General features: G+C 41.4%; 4 protein-coding genes across 4 annotated transcripts; 1 reads left to right on the top strand and 3 right to left on the bottom strand.

Annotated features, from left to right (window-relative positions):
• Positions 1-718: 718 nt before the first annotated feature.
• Positions 719-2005, bottom strand: LOC122774575 (trypsin-3-like). Its single transcript, XM_044033981.1, has 5 exons — positions 1948-2005; positions 1640-1802; positions 1285-1538; positions 1048-1184; positions 719-949 (listed from the first exon to the last, which is right to left on the bottom strand). Exons 1-5 carry the CDS (start codon positions 1985-1987, stop codon positions 800-802), a joined length of 744 nt encoding a protein of 247 aa, XP_043889916.1. The 5' UTR covers positions 1988-2005; the 3' UTR covers positions 719-799.
• Positions 2006-4578: 2573 nt separating this feature from the next.
• On the bottom strand, positions 4579-5906 carry LOC122774574 (trypsin-3). The gene is made up of 5 exons (XM_044033980.1): positions 5837-5906; positions 5542-5704; positions 5187-5440; positions 4950-5086; positions 4579-4851 (listed from the first exon to the last, which is right to left on the bottom strand). Exons 1-5 carry the CDS (start codon positions 5874-5876, stop codon positions 4702-4704), a joined length of 744 nt encoding a protein of 247 aa, XP_043889915.1. The 5' UTR covers positions 5877-5906; the 3' UTR covers positions 4579-4701.
• A 5423-nt stretch (positions 5907-11329) lies between these two features.
• Positions 11330-12546, bottom strand: LOC122774566 (trypsin-3-like). Its single transcript, XM_044033969.1, has 5 exons — positions 12462-12546; positions 12217-12379; positions 11862-12115; positions 11625-11761; positions 11330-11526 (listed from the first exon to the last, which is right to left on the bottom strand). The coding sequence occupies exons 1-5, from the start codon at positions 12499-12501 to the stop codon at positions 11377-11379; spliced, it is 744 nt and encodes a 247-aa protein (XP_043889904.1). The 5' UTR covers positions 12502-12546; the 3' UTR covers positions 11330-11376.
• Positions 12547-13869: 1323 nt separating this feature from the next.
• si:ch211-261d7.3 (involucrin) lies at positions 13870-18469 on the top strand. The gene is made up of 4 exons (XM_044033946.1): positions 13870-13993; positions 14280-14960; positions 15291-15716; positions 15808-18469. Exons 2-4 carry the CDS (start codon positions 14705-14707, stop codon positions 16659-16661), a joined length of 1536 nt encoding a protein of 511 aa, XP_043889881.1. The 5' UTR covers positions 13870-13993; positions 14280-14704; the 3' UTR covers positions 16662-18469.
• The last annotated feature ends 50 nt before the right edge of the window (positions 18470-18519 follow it).

Below are 18519 nucleotides of genomic sequence, written 5' to 3'. Positions count from 1 at the left end.
TGTGAACAGTGGCCCTCTGTAATATTCAATTATACAGTAATGTTTGTTGTTTTTTGTTGTTGTTTACGCCTATATAATGGACTATAACTATTTAGTTCCCCAACCAAAAATTGGAACAATTGGGATGGGATGGGGTGCGGTTGACATGTTTGTTCAATACATGTGATTGTATTTCTTTATGTTGTGAAAAACAATAAAAAGAATGTTGGCAAAAAAATATCACTATCATACGGAAACTCTCAATTAATGCAAATCAAACTGTTGACATTCATCTTCATTTTGTGTTTTGTATCACTTTCAATATCGGTGTCAGCATCTGTCTTGTGATATGTGCCTGCAATCAAGTGATGCTATTTTTTCCAGACATTCTGCAGCAGTTTATTTTGTTTGATTCTCTGTTGGTTAAACATTCACTATTTTTGGAAATATATATATTTTCATGCTTTGATGTCATGCCTGATTCCCACATGGACACCCTTATCTGTTGTACATGGGTAGTTTGTCTTAAAACTAATAAAGGTCACTTTTTTTATTCATATTTGATTTTATTGTTAATCCTGTATTGTGCCTTTAGCTAAACACTTTTGATTTTAGTGTCTTTTTCTTTTCTTCTTGATAAGGTAAACAACTTTTGAAATAAAAAAAAAATGTTAACAGAGTGCATTGTAGGTAGCATAGTTGAGTTATGGTTTGTTTTAACCATTTGAATCTAAACAGATGAGTTTGAATCTTTTTTTTATTTATTTAATAATTTATTTGAGCACTTTCCTGCCTCTTGGCAAAAGACTGTACAGAGACTTTAGTTGGAGGACATGGTGCTGCGGATCCAGGAGTTGTAGTTGCAGACCTTGGCGTAGACTCCAGGCTTGTTCCTCTGAGCGCAGCCATAGCCCCAGGACACCACACCCTGCAGCTGACCATTGCAAACCACGGGGCCACCAGAGTCACCCTGATAGGAGACGGAGAGAAAACAAGAAGTGAGTAGAGGTGTCCTCGGGTTCAACATGTAACACTGAAGGAATCAGTGAAGATAAATTTAGCTGGTACCTGGCAGGAGTCTTTGCCTCCCTCGAGGAATCCAGCACAGAACATGTTGGAGGTGATCTGTCCAGGGTAGGAGTTCCTGCAGCTGCTCTCGCTCAGGATGGGGGCATCCAGGCACATCAGGCGATCAGGATAGTTGCCTAGAGTAGAAGGGGAAATATCAGTATAGGGTACATGTATATATTCAAAAGCCATCACGTACTAAAAACCTCTCAGGTATGTTTGTGCTGTTTTACTGACTTCCAGAGCCGCTGGTGTTGCCCCATCCAGAGATCAGACAGCGGGTACCAGAGCCGGCACAGCTGGAGGGCAGGGACACGGTGCGGACGTAGCTGTTCAGGGTGGCGGGCTTACTCAGCTTGATCAGCATGATGTCGTTGTCCAGGTTGCGGCTGCTGTACCTGGGATGACGGATGACCTTAGCAGAGTTGATGAACTGCTCTGTGCCCTCGTTGACAGCAATGTTGTGCTCACCAAGACGCACCTGGATGCGGCTGAAAGACATTTTCATTTGTAAAGAGGTGATCATTTTAAGTTTCATAGCAAACAATATTTTCCAGTTTAAACCAAAAAAAAGGGTCTTGTGCACACTTACGACTTGTAGCAGTGAGCAGCAGACACCACCCAGGTGCTGGAGATCAGGGAACCTCCACAGAAGTGGTAGCCAGAGTTCAGAGAGACCTGGTAGGCCACAGAGTTCTTTCTGCACTCGTAGCCTCCAACAATCTTGTCGTCCTCATCATCAATGGGAGCAGCGTCTGACAGAAGCATACAATGAACCACAATTCACATTTTGCATGACGACAATAGAAAAAACACATTTTAAGCAGCAATAAAATATTGTTAAGTCCCACCCTGTTTTAAAATTTAAAAAACTAAAAGTACATTAAATAGAAGACTCACATGCCACTGCGAACAGAGCGAGAAGAATGAAAGCCTTCATGGTGGTTTCCGTCTGAGCTTCGGTGTCAGCTCTGATCCACTGCAGGTCCTTTTAAACCCACCCTGACCATCTGATATCAGATTTGGTCAAGGACACTTTCCATTTTTTACTCTTATTATCTTGAGTACCGTGTGAACACACATCTGTGAGATGAGGGTTAACCTATGACCTGAAATCAAATGTCCCATGGTCAACTCCACAACATGTGCATTGGCCTTCATGTGTGTACATGTATGTGAAAGGTACAGTAGCTCATTTACATTGTAAACTGATTATGTAATTGTAATGGTAAATCACAGTATAAACTGGTGATAATAGAACCCAAGTTATTGGGTGAGAATAAACCACACTCTGCGGAGACACTTGTGTCGTAATAACCGTGCACAGTCTTTTGCCACGGAGAGGAAAAGTAGTAGAGGGGAAGAAGCCCCTATGTGTCCCGTAAAACCTAAGTGAACTGTTTTCAAACCTCCATACTCACACGGTTCCTCTCTCTATCCACAGATCACTGCACTGAACCTGGATCCTGAGATGCCAACCACAAGACCCTGAAGACCCTCATACCATTCAGAGAGACGAGACTTCAAAGCCCCAGCACCGACTCCACCAACAACTACCGTGTGTCATCTGATGATGACAACGGTGACCATGGTCGAAGTGGCCGGGCCTGTTAAGCACTCATCACCGGTGTTCAGGCCCTGGACTGTTGCTGCCGTCACCGTGGCTACTCGACATCTGCCAAACTCTGTTGAGTGTGGCCTCAAGTTTGGTGAGCAACTGTTGATTTCCTGTTCTGAATTTCTGCATGAACTGCACAGACACGCTAACCATGCCCAAGATCAACTTCAACAGAAGAACAAATATAAAGATAAAGATGAAAAGATGCAAAAGAGCTTCACATGGCAGCCACAACCATGTATCAGACTGTGACCGGTGCTGAACAAAGACACAGCAGAGGACAAAGGCTTGGCAGAGTGGCAGAAGATGCTCATCACGTGACATGACAGGCCATAAACCAAGAGACTGCCCTGGTGACATGTCTCTACAAGCTGATCGACCCGAGGTGGCGGCAGGAGGAGCGGGAGGCGACTCGGTGAATGTGCCGGACTGTAACAAACAGCTGGGAGGTAACACACAAACACACACACACACACACCACACAAGTCACATACACACTGCTGCAATGAAGAGTAACTGTAACTCAAATGTTAAGATACACCAGAGTTTTTCATTTCTAGTGAAAACTCAAGATGGTGGTGTTTTATTGGTTTCTAATCATTAAATTATAAATTTGTCAAAAATGGGGCACAATTTATTGTAAATCTCGCAACTGCAAATACGCTTTTCAAAATAAGTGGATTTAGTTGATTGTGTGTTTATTAAAATCCCCATTAGCATCTGCATAGCTTTTATTCCGGGGATCCAAATAAAGGACAGTAATACTACAATTATGACAGACTTTTGTGCACTTGGCAGTCTTGTATAAAGTACCTTAAAGGGATACGTGAGTAAAAGCACAAGTATCTTACCAGAAAATAACTTTGGTAGAAGTTGTAGTTACTTTTTATAATATTACTTAAGTAAAAGTATTAAAGTACATGACATTTACTGTACTTAAGTATCAAAAGCCATTTTCTGATATAAAATGTACTCAAGATTTAGAAGTAAAAGTATTAAAAAAGTGAGGAGTTAGGATTGAGCCATGGTAGCTCAGTGGTAGGGCAAGTTGCCTTTAAACTGGAAGGTTGTGGGTTTAATTCCTGGCTCTGCTATTCTATATGTGTCCCTGAGCAAGGCACTTAACCCCATGTTGTAGAGGGTGAATGAATATGAGAGATGTGTGAATGGCAAACTGTAGTGTAAACCATTACCAACTCTTATTCTTCTGATTTTATTTGGTAGTAACAAGTGACAAAGATAGTTAGAGGAGATGTATTGGAGTAAAAGCAAAAGTTGCTAGAAATATAAATAAAGTAAAGTAAAGATACATGAATTTTGTACTTAAGTACAGAAACAAAGTATTTGTACTTTGATACATTACAACACTGGCACTTAGACATAATATATAATATTGTGCCTTAAGTGACTTGAAAGTTTTTTCTATGAAACCCCTATTTATAAAGAAACACGTTTTTTTATAACATACTCATTCTCCACAGAAAAGTGTTCCAGAGAGTGTACAGTTCAATAATATTCCCTTCTTAATGCAGACTAATCAATAACCAAGCGGAATACTGTCGCCATGACAACAATGGATACATTTGTGCTCAGACATTTGAGTTTAAGGTTTACTGTTTGTGAAACACTAAATGTTATTAATGTTCTTAAGGGACCTAAAGGATTTGATGTGCAGGAATGTTAATGTGTACAAGATTATAGTCGTGAGTCACATATGCACAGGCTGTGATGTGACTATTTATTGTACTATATTTACAATGAAGTCTTTTACATGAAAGCACTGAACATTGTTATTTAATTTACAAACACTGTATACCACTGAAAGGGACTCACAATATACACAGTATAACCACAGTAAACATATAGCTCTCACAACCAGAGAATTATGAAAAACAATAGAAAAGGTCAGAAAATATGTTTGATAGTATTTTTATTACACATTTTACATGGGGACGTGATTTAAACACTAGTCCACATATTAAAACCTGTTGGATGTTACATGTAGGTATTCTCTGCTCAATATGTGAACAATCTATTTAGTTGGAGGACATGGTGCTGCGGATCCAGGAGTTGTAGTTGCAGACCTTGGCGTAGACTCCAGGCTTGTTCCTCTGAGCGCAGCCATAGCCCCAGGACACCACACCCTGCAGCTGACCATTGCAAACCACGGGGCCACCAGAGTCACCCTGATAGGAGACGGAGAGAAAACAAGAAGTGAGCAGAGGTGTCCTCGGGTTCAACATGTAACACTGAAGGAATCAGTGAAGATAAATTTAGCTGGTACCTGGCAGGAGTCTTTGCCTCCCTCGAGGAATCCAGCACAGAACATGTTGGAGGTGATCTGTCCAGGGTAGGAGTTCCTGCAGCTGCTCTCGCTCAGGATGGGGGCATCCAGGCACCTCAGGCGATCAGGATAGTTGCCTAGAGTAGAAGGCAAAATATTAGTATAGGGTACATGTATATATTCAAAAGCCATCGCGTACTAAAAACCTCTCAGGTATGTTTGTGGTGTTTTACTGACTTCCAGAGCCGCTGGTGTTGCCCCATCCAGAGATCAGACAGCGGGTACCAGAGCCGGCACAGCTGGAGGGCAGGGACACGGTGCGGACGTAGCTGTTCAGGGTGGCAGGCTTGCTCAGCTTGATCAGCATGATGTCGTTGTCCAGGTTGCGGCTGCTGTACCTGGGATGACGGATGACCTTAGCAGAGTTGATGAACTGCTCTGTGCCCTCGTTGACAGCAATGTTGTGCTCACCAAGACGCACCTGGATGCGGCTGAAAAACATTTTCATTGGTAAAGAGGTGATCATTTTAGGTTTCATAGCAAACAATATTTTCCAGTTTAAACCAAAAAAAAGGGTCTTGTGCACACTTACGACTTGTAGCAGTGAGCAGCAGACACCACCCAGGTGCTGGAGATCAGGGAACCTCCACAGAAGTGGTATCCAGAGTTCAGAGAGACCTGGTAGGCCACAGAGTTCTTTCTGCACTCGTAGCCTCCAACAATCTTGTCGTCCTCATCGTCAATGGGAGCAGCGTCTGACAGAAGCACACAATGAACCACAATTCACATCGACAGTAGAAAAAAAACACATTTTAAGCAGCAATAAAACATTGTTAAGTCCCACCCTGTTTTGAAATTTAAAAAAGTATATTAAATAGAAGACTCACATGCCACTGCGAACAGAGCGAGAAGAATGAAAGCCTTCATGGTGGTTTCTGTCTGAGCCTCGGTGTCAGCTCTGCTCCACTGCTGGTCCTTTTAAACCCACCCTGACCATCTGATATCAGATTTGGTCAAGGACACTTGCCATTTTTTACTCTTATTATCTTGAGTACCGTGTGTGAACACACATCTGTGAGATGAGGGTTAACCTATGACCTGAAAATATGTCCCACCGTCAACTCCACAACATGTGCATTGGCCTTCATGTGAAATGTACCGTTTCTCATTTACATTGTACACTGATTGTGTAATTGTAATGAAAATCGCAGCATAAACCGGTGATAATAGAACATATTCCCCGGGTAGTTGGGTGAGAATAAACCACACTTTGCAGGGATGTCTGCGTTGTAATAACTGTGCACTGTCTTTTGCTACGGAAAGGCTACAGGTCCCATGGTGGACATAATGAAGGCAAAATATGGTGATGGATCGACTAAAAACAAAAAAGTCAATCAACTAAATCAACTAAAAGGTTTGGTTTTGCAGAAGGAGGTTCTCATTCTCATTATGAAAGAGGTAGTTGGCAAAAAGATTACTGGAAGAAGAAAGAAACATGAAAAAAAAAACATGATCGGTGTAGTGGTTAGCACTCTTGCCTTTGCAGCAAGAAGACCCAGGTTCGAGACCCGGTCGGAACAAGGGCCTTTCTGCGTGGAGTGTGCATGTTCTCCCCGTGTGTGCCTGGGTTTTCTTCGGGTTCTCCGGTTTCTTCCCGCAGTCCAGAAATATGCAATATGGGGATTAGGTCAATTGTACACTCTGGATTGACCATAGGTGTGAGAGCGTATGGTTGTTTGTCTCTACGCGTGGTCCTGCAATGGGCGTGTACCCCGCCTATCGCCCTATGTCAGCTGAAATTGGCACAGCACCCCCGTGACCCTCATGTGGAGGATAAAGTGGTAGAAAATGGTTGGAAATATTTGCAGAAACATTTGTCAAAGACACACATTACTGTCTGACACTAAAACACAAGTGAATTGTTTTCAAACCCCCATACTCACACTGTTCCCCTCTCTCTCCACAGATCACTGCACTGAACCTGGATCCTGAGATGCCAACCACAAGACCCTGAAGACCCGCATGCCACTCACAGAGACTGAAACGAGACTTCAAAGCCCCAACACCGACTCCACCAACAACTACCGTGTGTCATCTGATGATGACAACGGTGAACATGGCACAGAACACACCCTGCCCAAGGTCGAATATCCAACTAAGATCAACTTTAACACAAGGACAAAGATGAAAAGATGCGAAAGAGCTTCACATGGCAGCCATAACCATGTATCAGACTGTGACCGGTGCTGAACAAAGACACAGCAGAGGACAAAGGCTTGGCAGAGTGGCAGAAGATGCTCATCACGTGACATGACAGGCCTTAAACCAGGAGACTGCCCTGGTGACATGTCTCTACAAGCTGATTGACCCGAGGTGGGGGCAGGACGAGAGGGAGGCGACTCGGTGAATGTGCCTGACTGTGACAAACAGCAGAGGAGGTAATACACACACATACACGACACATGTCACATACACACTGCTGCAATGAAGACGCACTTGCTAATGAAGGAAACTATGCAGAACCAGACACTCATATTGCACAAGCCATGATGTGCATTACTCAGAAAACACCCCCCCCCACACACACACACACACACACACACACATCCATTTTCCAGAGTACTTGTTGATAGTGAAGGGACAGAAGGACACATTTCTGCCTACATCACATTCATGTCTAAATTTTTTGTAGACCGTGGAGCAAAAGACAAAAGAGAGACTTAACAGTAACTCAAATGTGAAGATACACCAGACAGAATTTGTAGTGAAATCTCATGACATTGGTTTATCAAAAATGGGGTCAAATTAACTATCTATGTTTATTAAAATCCCCATTAGCGTCTGTATAGCCATTATTCCTGGGATCCAAATAAATGACATAGTAATAATAATACAATTATGACAGACTTTGTGTGCACTAGGACATACTAGACATAACATATATGCCTTAAGTGACATTATAACATGTGATAATATCACCCTTCAATCTTCTCATGCCATGTCAGGTAAGACAAATAAGTTAGTGCAAAACGGAGTAAGAACAATGGGGACAGATTTGTGGATTGAGATGTAGCATCTATTATAACATAAGTGTGTTTAATGATTCTTTGCCATGTTTGAGATATTCAGCCACTTCATCCTTAATAAACACTTCAAACTAAATGAACCATTAGTAAAAAATAAAAATCTGGATTATTTCATGTTTGTCTCAGAAAATCTTATAGAATTTCAGCCAAATATAAACACCTGTATAAAACCTTTTGAGTGGTGTGAAGGTTTTATATTAACATTAAGAGTGGGTATTCATTGGGTTTTATATTATAATCTATAGTTTAGATTATAGTCATGAATCACATATGCACAGGCTGTGATGTGACCATTTATTGTACTATATTTACAATGAATCCTTTCACATGGAAGCACTGAACATTGTTTTTTAATTTACAAAAACTGTATACCACTGAGAGGGACTCACAATATACACAGTAACCTGCAGTTATGTGATCTAGCTGAACATATAGTTTTCACAACCAGAGAATTATGAAATAACAATCCAATCCAATCCAATCCAACTTTATTTGTTAAGCACTTTAAACAAACCACAATGGACCAAAGTGCTGTACAGAATAAATAAAAGGCATAATAATAAAATAACAATAGAAAAGGTCAGAAAATATGTTTGATAGTATTTTTATTACACATTTTACATGGCAGCATGGGGACATAATTTAAACACTAATTCACATATTAAAACCTGTTGGATGTTCTGCTCAATATGTGAACAATCTATTTAGTTGGAGGACATATATAAATATAAATATAAATATAAATATTTCAGTGTTTTCGATGAGATACCTAATTGCAAGTATATATACTGTAACTTACCATGTAGCAGGTTAACTGGTGGGTGCGTGTATCAGACTGGGTATAAAAGGAGCGTCCACCATCGGCAAGTATGTATTATGTTGGCAAATTAGATTTATGAGAGAATTGTCACTCACTTCAAAGATGTTTTATCAGCACAATATTGCAAAGAATTTAGGTCTCTCACCATCTACAGTAAATAATAGTGGGAAAAGATTTAGGGAGAGAAATCTTGGTGTATAAAGGTCAAGGGCAGAAACCACTGCTAAATGTGAACATTAAGCCCCCTGGTGGTATTGATTACGAGATCGTCATGCTACCATGATGGGCATAACCACATGGGCTCAGGAGTACCGCGGAAAATCATTGTCACTTAACAGAGTCAGCTGCAGCATCAAGAAATGAAACGTAAAACTGTATTATGGAAAAAGGAAGCTATCAAATGTGGTTCAGGAACACCACAGGGTTCTTTAGGCCTGGACTTATCTGAGTTGCACTGAAAGACATTTGAAACATGTTCAGACGAGTCAGCTTGGTTTTTGGAAAAACAGATGTCCGATTCTAGATGCTAAAGATGACAAAGACCATCCAGACTGAATAATCAGCATGTTTATTGGTATGGCAGAGCATCAGTGCCCACAGTATGGGTGATCTTCATAGATGTGAAGGTACCACTGATTTAGAATTTTTCGAGAGACGTATGCTCCCATCAAGACAACATCTTTCATAAGATTTCCATGTCTATTTAAGCAGAACAATGTCAGGTCTCCTTCTTCTGGAGTTACAACAATATGACTTTGCGGACATAGTGCGTGTATACTCTATCGGCAGTCCACACCTGTCTCCTATTGAAAATGTATGAGCATCATGAAGAGAAGAATCTGAAAATGCTGACTACTTACTGCCGAATGGCTAAAGTCTCATTTACTACAACAATGGACCTTCCACCTACAAAGCTGCAACAACATGTATCTACAATTTCTAAGTGATTAAAAAGTGTAATTAAAAGAAACGGTGATACCATGTCACCCATAAAAATCTGAACTCTTTCCTTTTGAAGCCTTGCCAATGGCAATTTCATCAACGCCATGTTGAGGTTTTGCAACTGTAAGTTCAAAGATTTCGCTTTTCTGTTTGCAGTGGATGGATGGCACTGTCTGTGACTGTTCTATATTAATATCGTGTGTTCCTAGACTTCATGGCCAGTCAAAGCTGCGTTACACTACAGTTGGCAATTCACCCATTCACACCCACTTATTCACTCACATGTTCATACAGTCCATCTGTCATACCCATTAACAAGCTCAGCAGCAACTTGGGGTTCAGTGTCTTGCCCAGGAACACACCACCATGGAGACTAGCAAAGCCAGGAATCAAACCCTGAACTCTCCGATTGAAAGATGACCTGCTCTACCACTAAGCGATTAAGTGATTAAGTGATTAAAAGTCCAGTTAATCACATTGGTGATTGACCTGACCAGTCAACTTCCAGTCACACTGCTGTCATCTCATGTGTACTATAGTTTCATCTATTTTTCTTTTAAATGGCAACATAATTTACAAAACTGATACTGTGTTCTATTACAGAAGACCTGAAACTATAGTGAATGAGACCATTAACTCCTCAGGAAAATGTTGACTGACATAAATCAAGTGAGAAGCAGAAACTCATTTTCCTATTGACTTCCATTCACAAGGGAGTTATTTTTGCAACCAGTGGCGTCCCGTGTGGATACTTGGTATATTCTTATTTCCTGGTTGAGTTGACCTATGCTCACTTTAGTGTGCTGTTTATGGATTACATGGTGCAAGTGACACAATTCTGATCTTTACCTCCCATATGGCACAAATCAGATCTGACCCATGCTGGAAAAATTAATGGATTCAGATTTCAAGCCTCGTTCATATGTGGGAATTTATCAGATACGAACCAGATATGTGTGCATTAGCATCTACAATCTATTGTGTCAATTCAACTTGTGTGTCCTTAAAAACAAGATGCTGGTGAATGATGTAAGTACATGTGTACCCTATCTTTGATCACAAGACTATTCTTTCACCACTGCAATGAAAGACGAGGGCTCGAGTCATTTACGCTTTTCAAGTAATGATTTCTGGATTTCATAATTAAACCACTTTCACCTTTGTTTCGGGCCTATTAACTAGTTTAAATGCAGATTTCATATATCGATCACTTTTGAAACACAATGTAAGCAGGTCCTCCAAAAAAAAATCATCATATTGGATTTGTGTATCAAGACCTGCAGCTTAAATGCCACCTTAGTGGTAAACTTTGCTCTGTCCCAAATGGAGTGTGTTGCAGGCACTAGTTTCTAAATTTGAACACATAGATCTAGTTGTAAATCTCAAGGTCCGGAGAAAGAATATAATTTTGCTTATATTCTTCCATATTCTTTTCGTCTCTTAAAGTGGGTTATTATTTCTCCTAATTATTTTTTTCAAGGAGAAGTAGGTTTTATTCAGCTGCACACAACAAGAAATGACAGAGAGTCAGGTTGATGATAATACATTTTACTGAAACAAATTGTTTTTGTCAGAGACTTTAGTTGGAGGACATGGTGCTGCGGATCCAGGAGTTGTAGTTGCAGACCTTGGCGTAGACTCCAGGCTTGTTCCTCTGAGCGCAGCCATAGCCCCAGGACACCACACCCTGCAGCTGACCATTGCAAACCACGGGGCCACCAGAGTCACCCTGATAGGAGACGGAGAGAAAACAAGAAGTGAGCAGAGGTGTCCTCGGGTTCAACATGTAACACTGAAGGAATCAGTGAAGATAAATTTAGCTGGTACCTGGCAGGAGTCTTTGCCTCCCTCGAGGAATCCAGCACAGAACATGTTGGAGGTGATCTGTCCAGGGTAGGAGTTCCTGCAGCTGCTCTCGCTCAGGATGGGGGCATCCAGGCACCTCAGGCGATCAGGATAGTTGCCTAGAGTAGAAGGCAAAATATTAGTATAGGGTACATGTATATATTCAAAAGCCATCGCGTACTAAAAACCTCTCAGGTATGTTTGTGGTGTTTTACTGACTTCCAGAGCCGCTGGTGTTGCCCCATCCAGAGATCAGACAGCGGGTACCAGAGCCGGCACAGCTGGAGGGCAGGGACACGGTGCGGACGTAGCTGTTCAGGGTGGCAGGCTTGCTCAGCTTGATCAGCATGATGTCGTTGTCCAGGTTGCGGCTGCTGTACCTTGGATGACGGATGACCTTAGCAGAGTTGATGAACTGCTCTGTGCCCTCGTTGACAGCAATGTTGTGCTCACCAAGACGCACCTGGATGCGGCTGAAAGACATTTTCATTGGTAAAGAGGTGATCATTTTAAGTTTCATAGCAAGCAATTTTTCTAGGGTAAACCAAAAAAGTTTTGGCTTGTGCACACTTACGACTTGTAGCAGTGAGCAGCAGACACCACCCAGGTGCTGGAGATCAGGGAGCCTCCACAGAAGTGGTAGCCAGAGTTCAGAGAGACCTGGTAGGCCACAGAGTTCTTTCTGCACTCGTAGCCTCCAACAATCTTGTCGTCCTCATCTTCAATAGGAGCAGCACCTTCAACACAAACAGAATTTTAGCTTAAACATAGTTTTGTTTAAAAAAAAAATAACCAAAGACCAAAAATACAAGAACTTACAAGCTGCAGCAAACAGAGCCAGGAGTATGAAGTACTTCATGATGAATGTTCTGTACCTGTTGAACCTACAAACTATTGGAGGGGATTCAGAGTTTATATACCAGTTGACTATCTGACTCGACTTCTTTATCAAATATTTCCATGCAAGGTGCACAGTTTCCCACACTGCAAAGAGAAGAACATGCAGAATGAATTTCCATGAAGTTTTTCTTTTTTTTAAAAGATATACAACCATGAGTACTGAGTCTTACAATACCACAATGCAAATTTACAACATATTGCTACGAAAAAAAAGTATAGTAGGGTAATCTTGAGCATATGATTTCCTAGAATAAGTTCTCAAAGTTGCTTTGTAAAATATTTCAAGATTCCGTTTTAAAGATTGTATCAGTCCAGTGTGTAACATTTGGAGGAGTTTATTTCCAAACCTGAATATACTTAGTATACTACTTTTTCTTAAGCCTATCATCCTTTCTTCAGTAGTCTAAATAGACAAACCAACCAATGTGTGTTACGAACAAGAAGCCCACTTCTTAGTGAACAATCTGCAGTCTCACTATTGGATGTTGTTATTTCTCACACACTGGGCCTGTAAAATAGCATTATTTTTTTGTAAAAAAAAAAAGGATTGTATTTTTCATAATTTTTTATTTAAAAATAATGTTTTATTATTATTGTTATTATTATTATTACGACAGCTATTGCTTTATTTCTCTTTATTGTTGTCTTATTGGTTTGCAGACTATGCAGGTAAAATAACTGTGTTTGTGTTCCTTTTCAGGTCTGCAATCAGACATGTGAGCATGTTATCCCCTACGTTGTTTAATTCTTTTCATGAATGACCTCTCAAAACAGTTACATTTGTGCAGCTGGATGTATAGTTGGAAGTACAGTGGTGAACCATCATCTCCAGCTGGTTTACAGCAGCTCCTTAATGTGTGTTCTGTGTGTGTTGAACAACACAACGTTTAATTGTTATTAAGTGTTATTATGATTTGCCGAACTCATGAAGATAAGTGCATGACATTTCCTGACTTGTCGGGCAATGCCCTGAGCATCTGCAATGTAGTGAAATATCGTGGACATTTTAGAACAGATCGACCATTTGTTTGTCGGTGTTGCATGTTATACATTCAAGGAAATGTGCTGTCACTGAAAAGGAAGCCTACAGAGACTGTAAGTGTCATATAATAATATATGACATACAAATATATGTATATGTATATAATATGTATGTGTATATAATATGTATATTATATACACAACACACATATATAATGTATTAATGTAATTATCATGTCATTATTTGTTGAATATCTGAGGCCCTTTCTTTGAACTGGCAGTTTTGTCACGGGCTGCTGACCAGAGTCCATTCGCTCACCATGTCCGTTCGTTGATTGGCTCTGAGCGCAGCCACTTGGTGACGTCATTCGAGAGCGACTGTGCTCGGTTTGTGTATCGGCTGTACGAGTCAACAGCCTCACTCGCTGTGTTTTGGTTTTATTTCGCCTCCCACGTGCCGGTAACATGAGGTAAGAAACGCAGAACAGTGTTCGCATCCTCCTCGTTTCCGCCCGGTTGTCACCGGTTGTTCTCATTACGCTGCTGCTTTACCTGTAGCTGTGATTAGCCGTTAGCTAACACCTAGCTCCACTGCAAGATCAGCACCTAATGTATGCGGAATGCGCAACCATTGCGGATGTGGTGCAGACAAAATTGCGCATCGATGCGACAGAATACTAAAGTCAGCCTCACTGAAAGATGTCGGCGTGGGTATGTGACACATGTACGCGGTGTTGTGTTTTGTTGTTGTTTCAGCTCTGGAGGCGATCCTCTGCCTGGATGATGCTCCTCACTGTAAATCAGCTGGATGTGGTGAGATGTAGCTCTCAGTCTGCTCCAGGTGTTTTTAAACACTTCTCAGATGTGTCCCGTAATGTGTTACGACACACGAAAATGACAGAAATGGATAGACGCAGCTGCAGGTAGCCACAAAAGTCTGAGGACTTAGCTGATGTATCAGTTTGTGACCTGCAGTAATGACTTGGGTCATTTGAAATTTCCACAAACCTCATATACAGATATTTGAGCTCTATATAGCTTAAGAAACATTAGCTCATTGTAGAATTGTAATGTCTGGAGCAGTAGGTTCAGTCAAACCTTGAGCTCATGTTGATGGGGAAGCGGCTGTCACCATCAGAATTGGCCCTCCAGTCAGTTCTGCTGTAAATCAGGTCTGACCCATGACTGAGTACTACGAGGAGGGGGGGCTGCTGTACGAGCAATCACCTCCCATGCACATCAAAGTGGAGTCTCCAGAGGGACCCTTTGGAGGGGGAGCCTCAGAAAATGGCTTCCCCAGGGAGGATGAAGACTCGGAGGGCAGCTGTGACCAGAACAGTGGTATACCTGGAGGGCTCCCCTTCAATGTCGTAGTGGTGCATCCAAACATCATGGCACCTGGCATGTCCTCAGAAGACCTCTTATCTATTGAACAGAGTAAGTCTGCATAATGTGAAGAATGTTATGGGAAACTGGCCATTTTATTGTTTGTAAACTTTTTCAAAGCTTTAGGGGTCTATTGAGAAGTCTGTCAAATATGTATTTTTATTTATGTTCTCATACATGTACATAAGCATCATTGTAATCAATAATGGAAGATGAATGTCAAATTAAATTTTTCATCTTATCTGCTCTCAGTGCTTCATGGTTTCCCAGACGTAGTTATAGTCAAATATATTATAGCTACTGTATATATGGTAAAATAACAAGGCTCACTGTTAATTCTCTTCCACATTTTCTCCTCTGCACTAATCCCCTTCCCTTCAGACAGAGCTATGTCAGCGGCACTGGCTGCTGGTGGTGTAGGAAAAAGAAAGAGTCGTTTCAGTGGAGCAGAGCTGGAGGTGTTGGTGTCAGAAGTCACTCGGTGTGAAGGAGAGCTCTTTGGTCCTGCAGGGAGGCTCCGGCGGCGGGAGAGAGAGCGCATCTGGGCAGGAATCTTAGAGCGAGTCAATGCTGTGTCCAGAGTCCCACGTACACTGAGAGAGGTGAAGAAACGCTGGGATGACTTAAAGAGGCGCAATGGTGGCAGGTTGGCAGATGCTCGCCATCGCAGCTGTTACCTGCCCTCCAGCAGAGGATCTTCAATGCTTGGACGTGCTTCCCAGTCAAGCCCCAGGCTTCAACAAGCCAGGCAAAAACAAAACACTCGACCAAAGCCCAGCTTTCCATGTTTCCCTGATTCTGATACAGGTAAAAATAAGTTGAATTACTCAGCTGAACTTCTTTGTAAAATCTCTAGATGCAACTACTTCTCACTGGTTATGTTAACTTGCTATTTCAGGTGTGGGAATCGACGGATCAGAGAGAGATGGTTTGGAAAAAGATGACAATCCTGATCGTGAGAGAGACATGGGAGAGCCTGAGTGTGAACAAGTAGAGAACAGCATGGAGGACAAATTGGGATTAGGATTGGGTCTGGGAATTGGGCCACCTCCTCCATCAGAACGATGGCTGCCTCCTTCACCACTGTACAGCGCTCCTTTCCTCAATGGCAGCCCTCAACCTAGCAGTCCTCAACCATCACTTGGAGCACAGCAGGGTCCTCTTGAAGCCCCTCCTCGCAGCTCTTGGCTTGAAGATGAACTGCGAGGATTGGGAGAAGCAGCAATCCAACTGGGAAATAGGGTTGAAAAGAGTCTGCAGGAGTTTGGGGAAGATTTCAGACAGGACATGAGAACACTTGTTGCTTCACAAGAAGCATTAACAGTCAGTCTACAACAAAACAATGTCCTCTTACAAAGGCTGTTAGGAGTGCTTGAGGCCCAGCAACAACCACAGCCACAGCAACAGCAACATCGTGTACAACAAGCACACCAATCACAAACAACTCAGCAGCACTTACAGGCTCAGCCAGCTCTGCAGCAGTTACAACATATTGAACCACAACAGCAGCAGCAGCAACAATTGCGGATTGAAACACCACAGCAGTCACAACAGCACCAAACACAAATGCAGCAGCAAACGCAGATCACCCAGCATTTTAATAATCAGTCAGCTTTAGCAGTGGTCCCAGCACCATCAACCCCTGACATACGTGGCACTTTTACCTCTGATCCACCCACAGACACTAATGGAAGTCTGCAGAAGTCACGGCGAGGACGAGCTGTTGATCACAGGCGCAGAAGGCGGCGTTGAGGAGAAAATACTGAAAAACTCAAAGTGCACATCCTGCATACTTGGAGTTTTAAAATGTGACAAGAATGCTCTTTTTCTACAGACAGTACTTCTGTAAAAATAAATGGACTTGGAGTTTTATTTTCTGCTCCAATCCAGTGATTCATCTCGCACTTAAGTTTGTCTTTCAAGATGACTAATATACATAAGAAAACAAGACATGAGATTGTGGGATGGCCTTGGTTCCTCAGATTTATGAACATATTGCCCTTGATAACTTTGTGTTTTATGGAGTGACAGCTTCTCTGATGAATTTCAATATCCAGACAATAACATGTAGGTGCTGATGTTTAACATGCATGTCAGTCACGGTACATGCTTTGCAGCAGAGCTGCTCATGATGCTCTCAATAGTTCAGTGCTCTCTAAGCTCTCCTGATACCTTAACTGCATTATCATAAAATACTTGTACTTGTACAACTTGCAGTTGTTACCATATATTATAGTTATACAGCTATTGTAATTACCTGGGAATGTATGCTTGTGCTTTTTTAACAGTTCCATGGTATACATTGTTCCAACCTTTGTTTGGACAATGAAGTTAGACTGTGTTCTCTTCAGTGCAATGTGAGACAGAAATGTTGCATTTTAAAATACTGAAAGTTTTGCAAATCTGAAAATCAAAATGCATTATAAAGTTGGCTTCAAATTTTACTCCATATGTTTTAAATCATACATATGTATGTAGGGACTATTTATTATTATAATCTTGCATGTAGTATGATGGTTGTGTCTGTAGATAGATGCTCAACAACCGCATATGGCCCCCATCTACAAAGTTTTGCACAAGCTATATTTTGTAGATAGCAAAATGTTCCAATGAAATGTAACTCAACTTTAATTAAAACAGATATGGATTGCAAATAAATCCAGCACATCACTTGTGGATTTGTTATGTAGAGCATTGCTTCCCAAAGTGTGGACTGTAGATGTATTGCAAGTGGGCCTTAGATGATGACATAAAGATGCCTCTGTTTACCAAATTCATCCAAACATATTCTTTGTTTACACTAAAGTGTGCCAAATATACAGTAATTTGCTGTCTCATTTTGTTTTTCACATGTTAATTATACACATAGGGCTTCTCCGTTATGGACAAAATGACAATCAAAAATTCTCCATGATTACTTATGATTATCCACCAGTAATTAGGACGATGTATTTTAATATCAACATTAGCTGTTTACTTCACTGTTGTGCTACATTTTAGGAGCCCCAAATCCCAAAAACTAAAGGTCCAGTGTGTCACGTAATGGTGAGACTGTAGATTGTAACATGTGCAGGATGTCTACAATCACCTTTCCCTTTCTTAGTACAGAGCTACGGTGGCCTTTTTGTACCAGAAAGGATGTTCTTCTTTGTTTGCATAGTAAACCTCTGCTTCAAATCTTGAAAGCTGCTGTATAAACATGGAGGTGCAAGATAGCGGCCTCTGTAAAACAAGGTCCTTGCCTTAATTGCATCCATCTTCTACCACTTTACCCTCCACATGGGGGTTGCAGGGGGCGCTGTGCCAACCTTAGGCTGATAGGTGGGGTGCCTCAAGTACACATAAAAAGCTAATTGTAAGGCTACAAAAACTACTTATGGGAGGTATATTAATTCCTGCCAATAAATCATCCCAAATTTTACATTCTGAACCTTTACATTTGTTGATAATGAGTGTGTTTAATCTTTGTTGCATTCATTAAGATGTGGAGAAAGTCTAAATCAGTCTATCAGTAGAGGGGAAATGCATAATTAAAGGTTTATTTTCTGTCATGAACTGAAGCTGGTTGTCAATAATGGGTGTTTTATTTTGAAAGTTAACTTTAGGCCGG

The sequence above is a fragment of the Solea senegalensis genome, linkage group LG9 (assembly GCF_019176455.1).
Source record: "Solea senegalensis isolate Sse05_10M linkage group LG9, IFAPA_SoseM_1, whole genome shotgun sequence".
Lineage (NCBI taxonomy): Eukaryota > Metazoa > Chordata > Actinopteri > Pleuronectiformes > Soleidae > Solea > Solea senegalensis.
The sequence above is the reverse complement of the archived record's forward strand: the minus strand, read 5'-3'. Positions and strand labels throughout refer to the sequence as shown.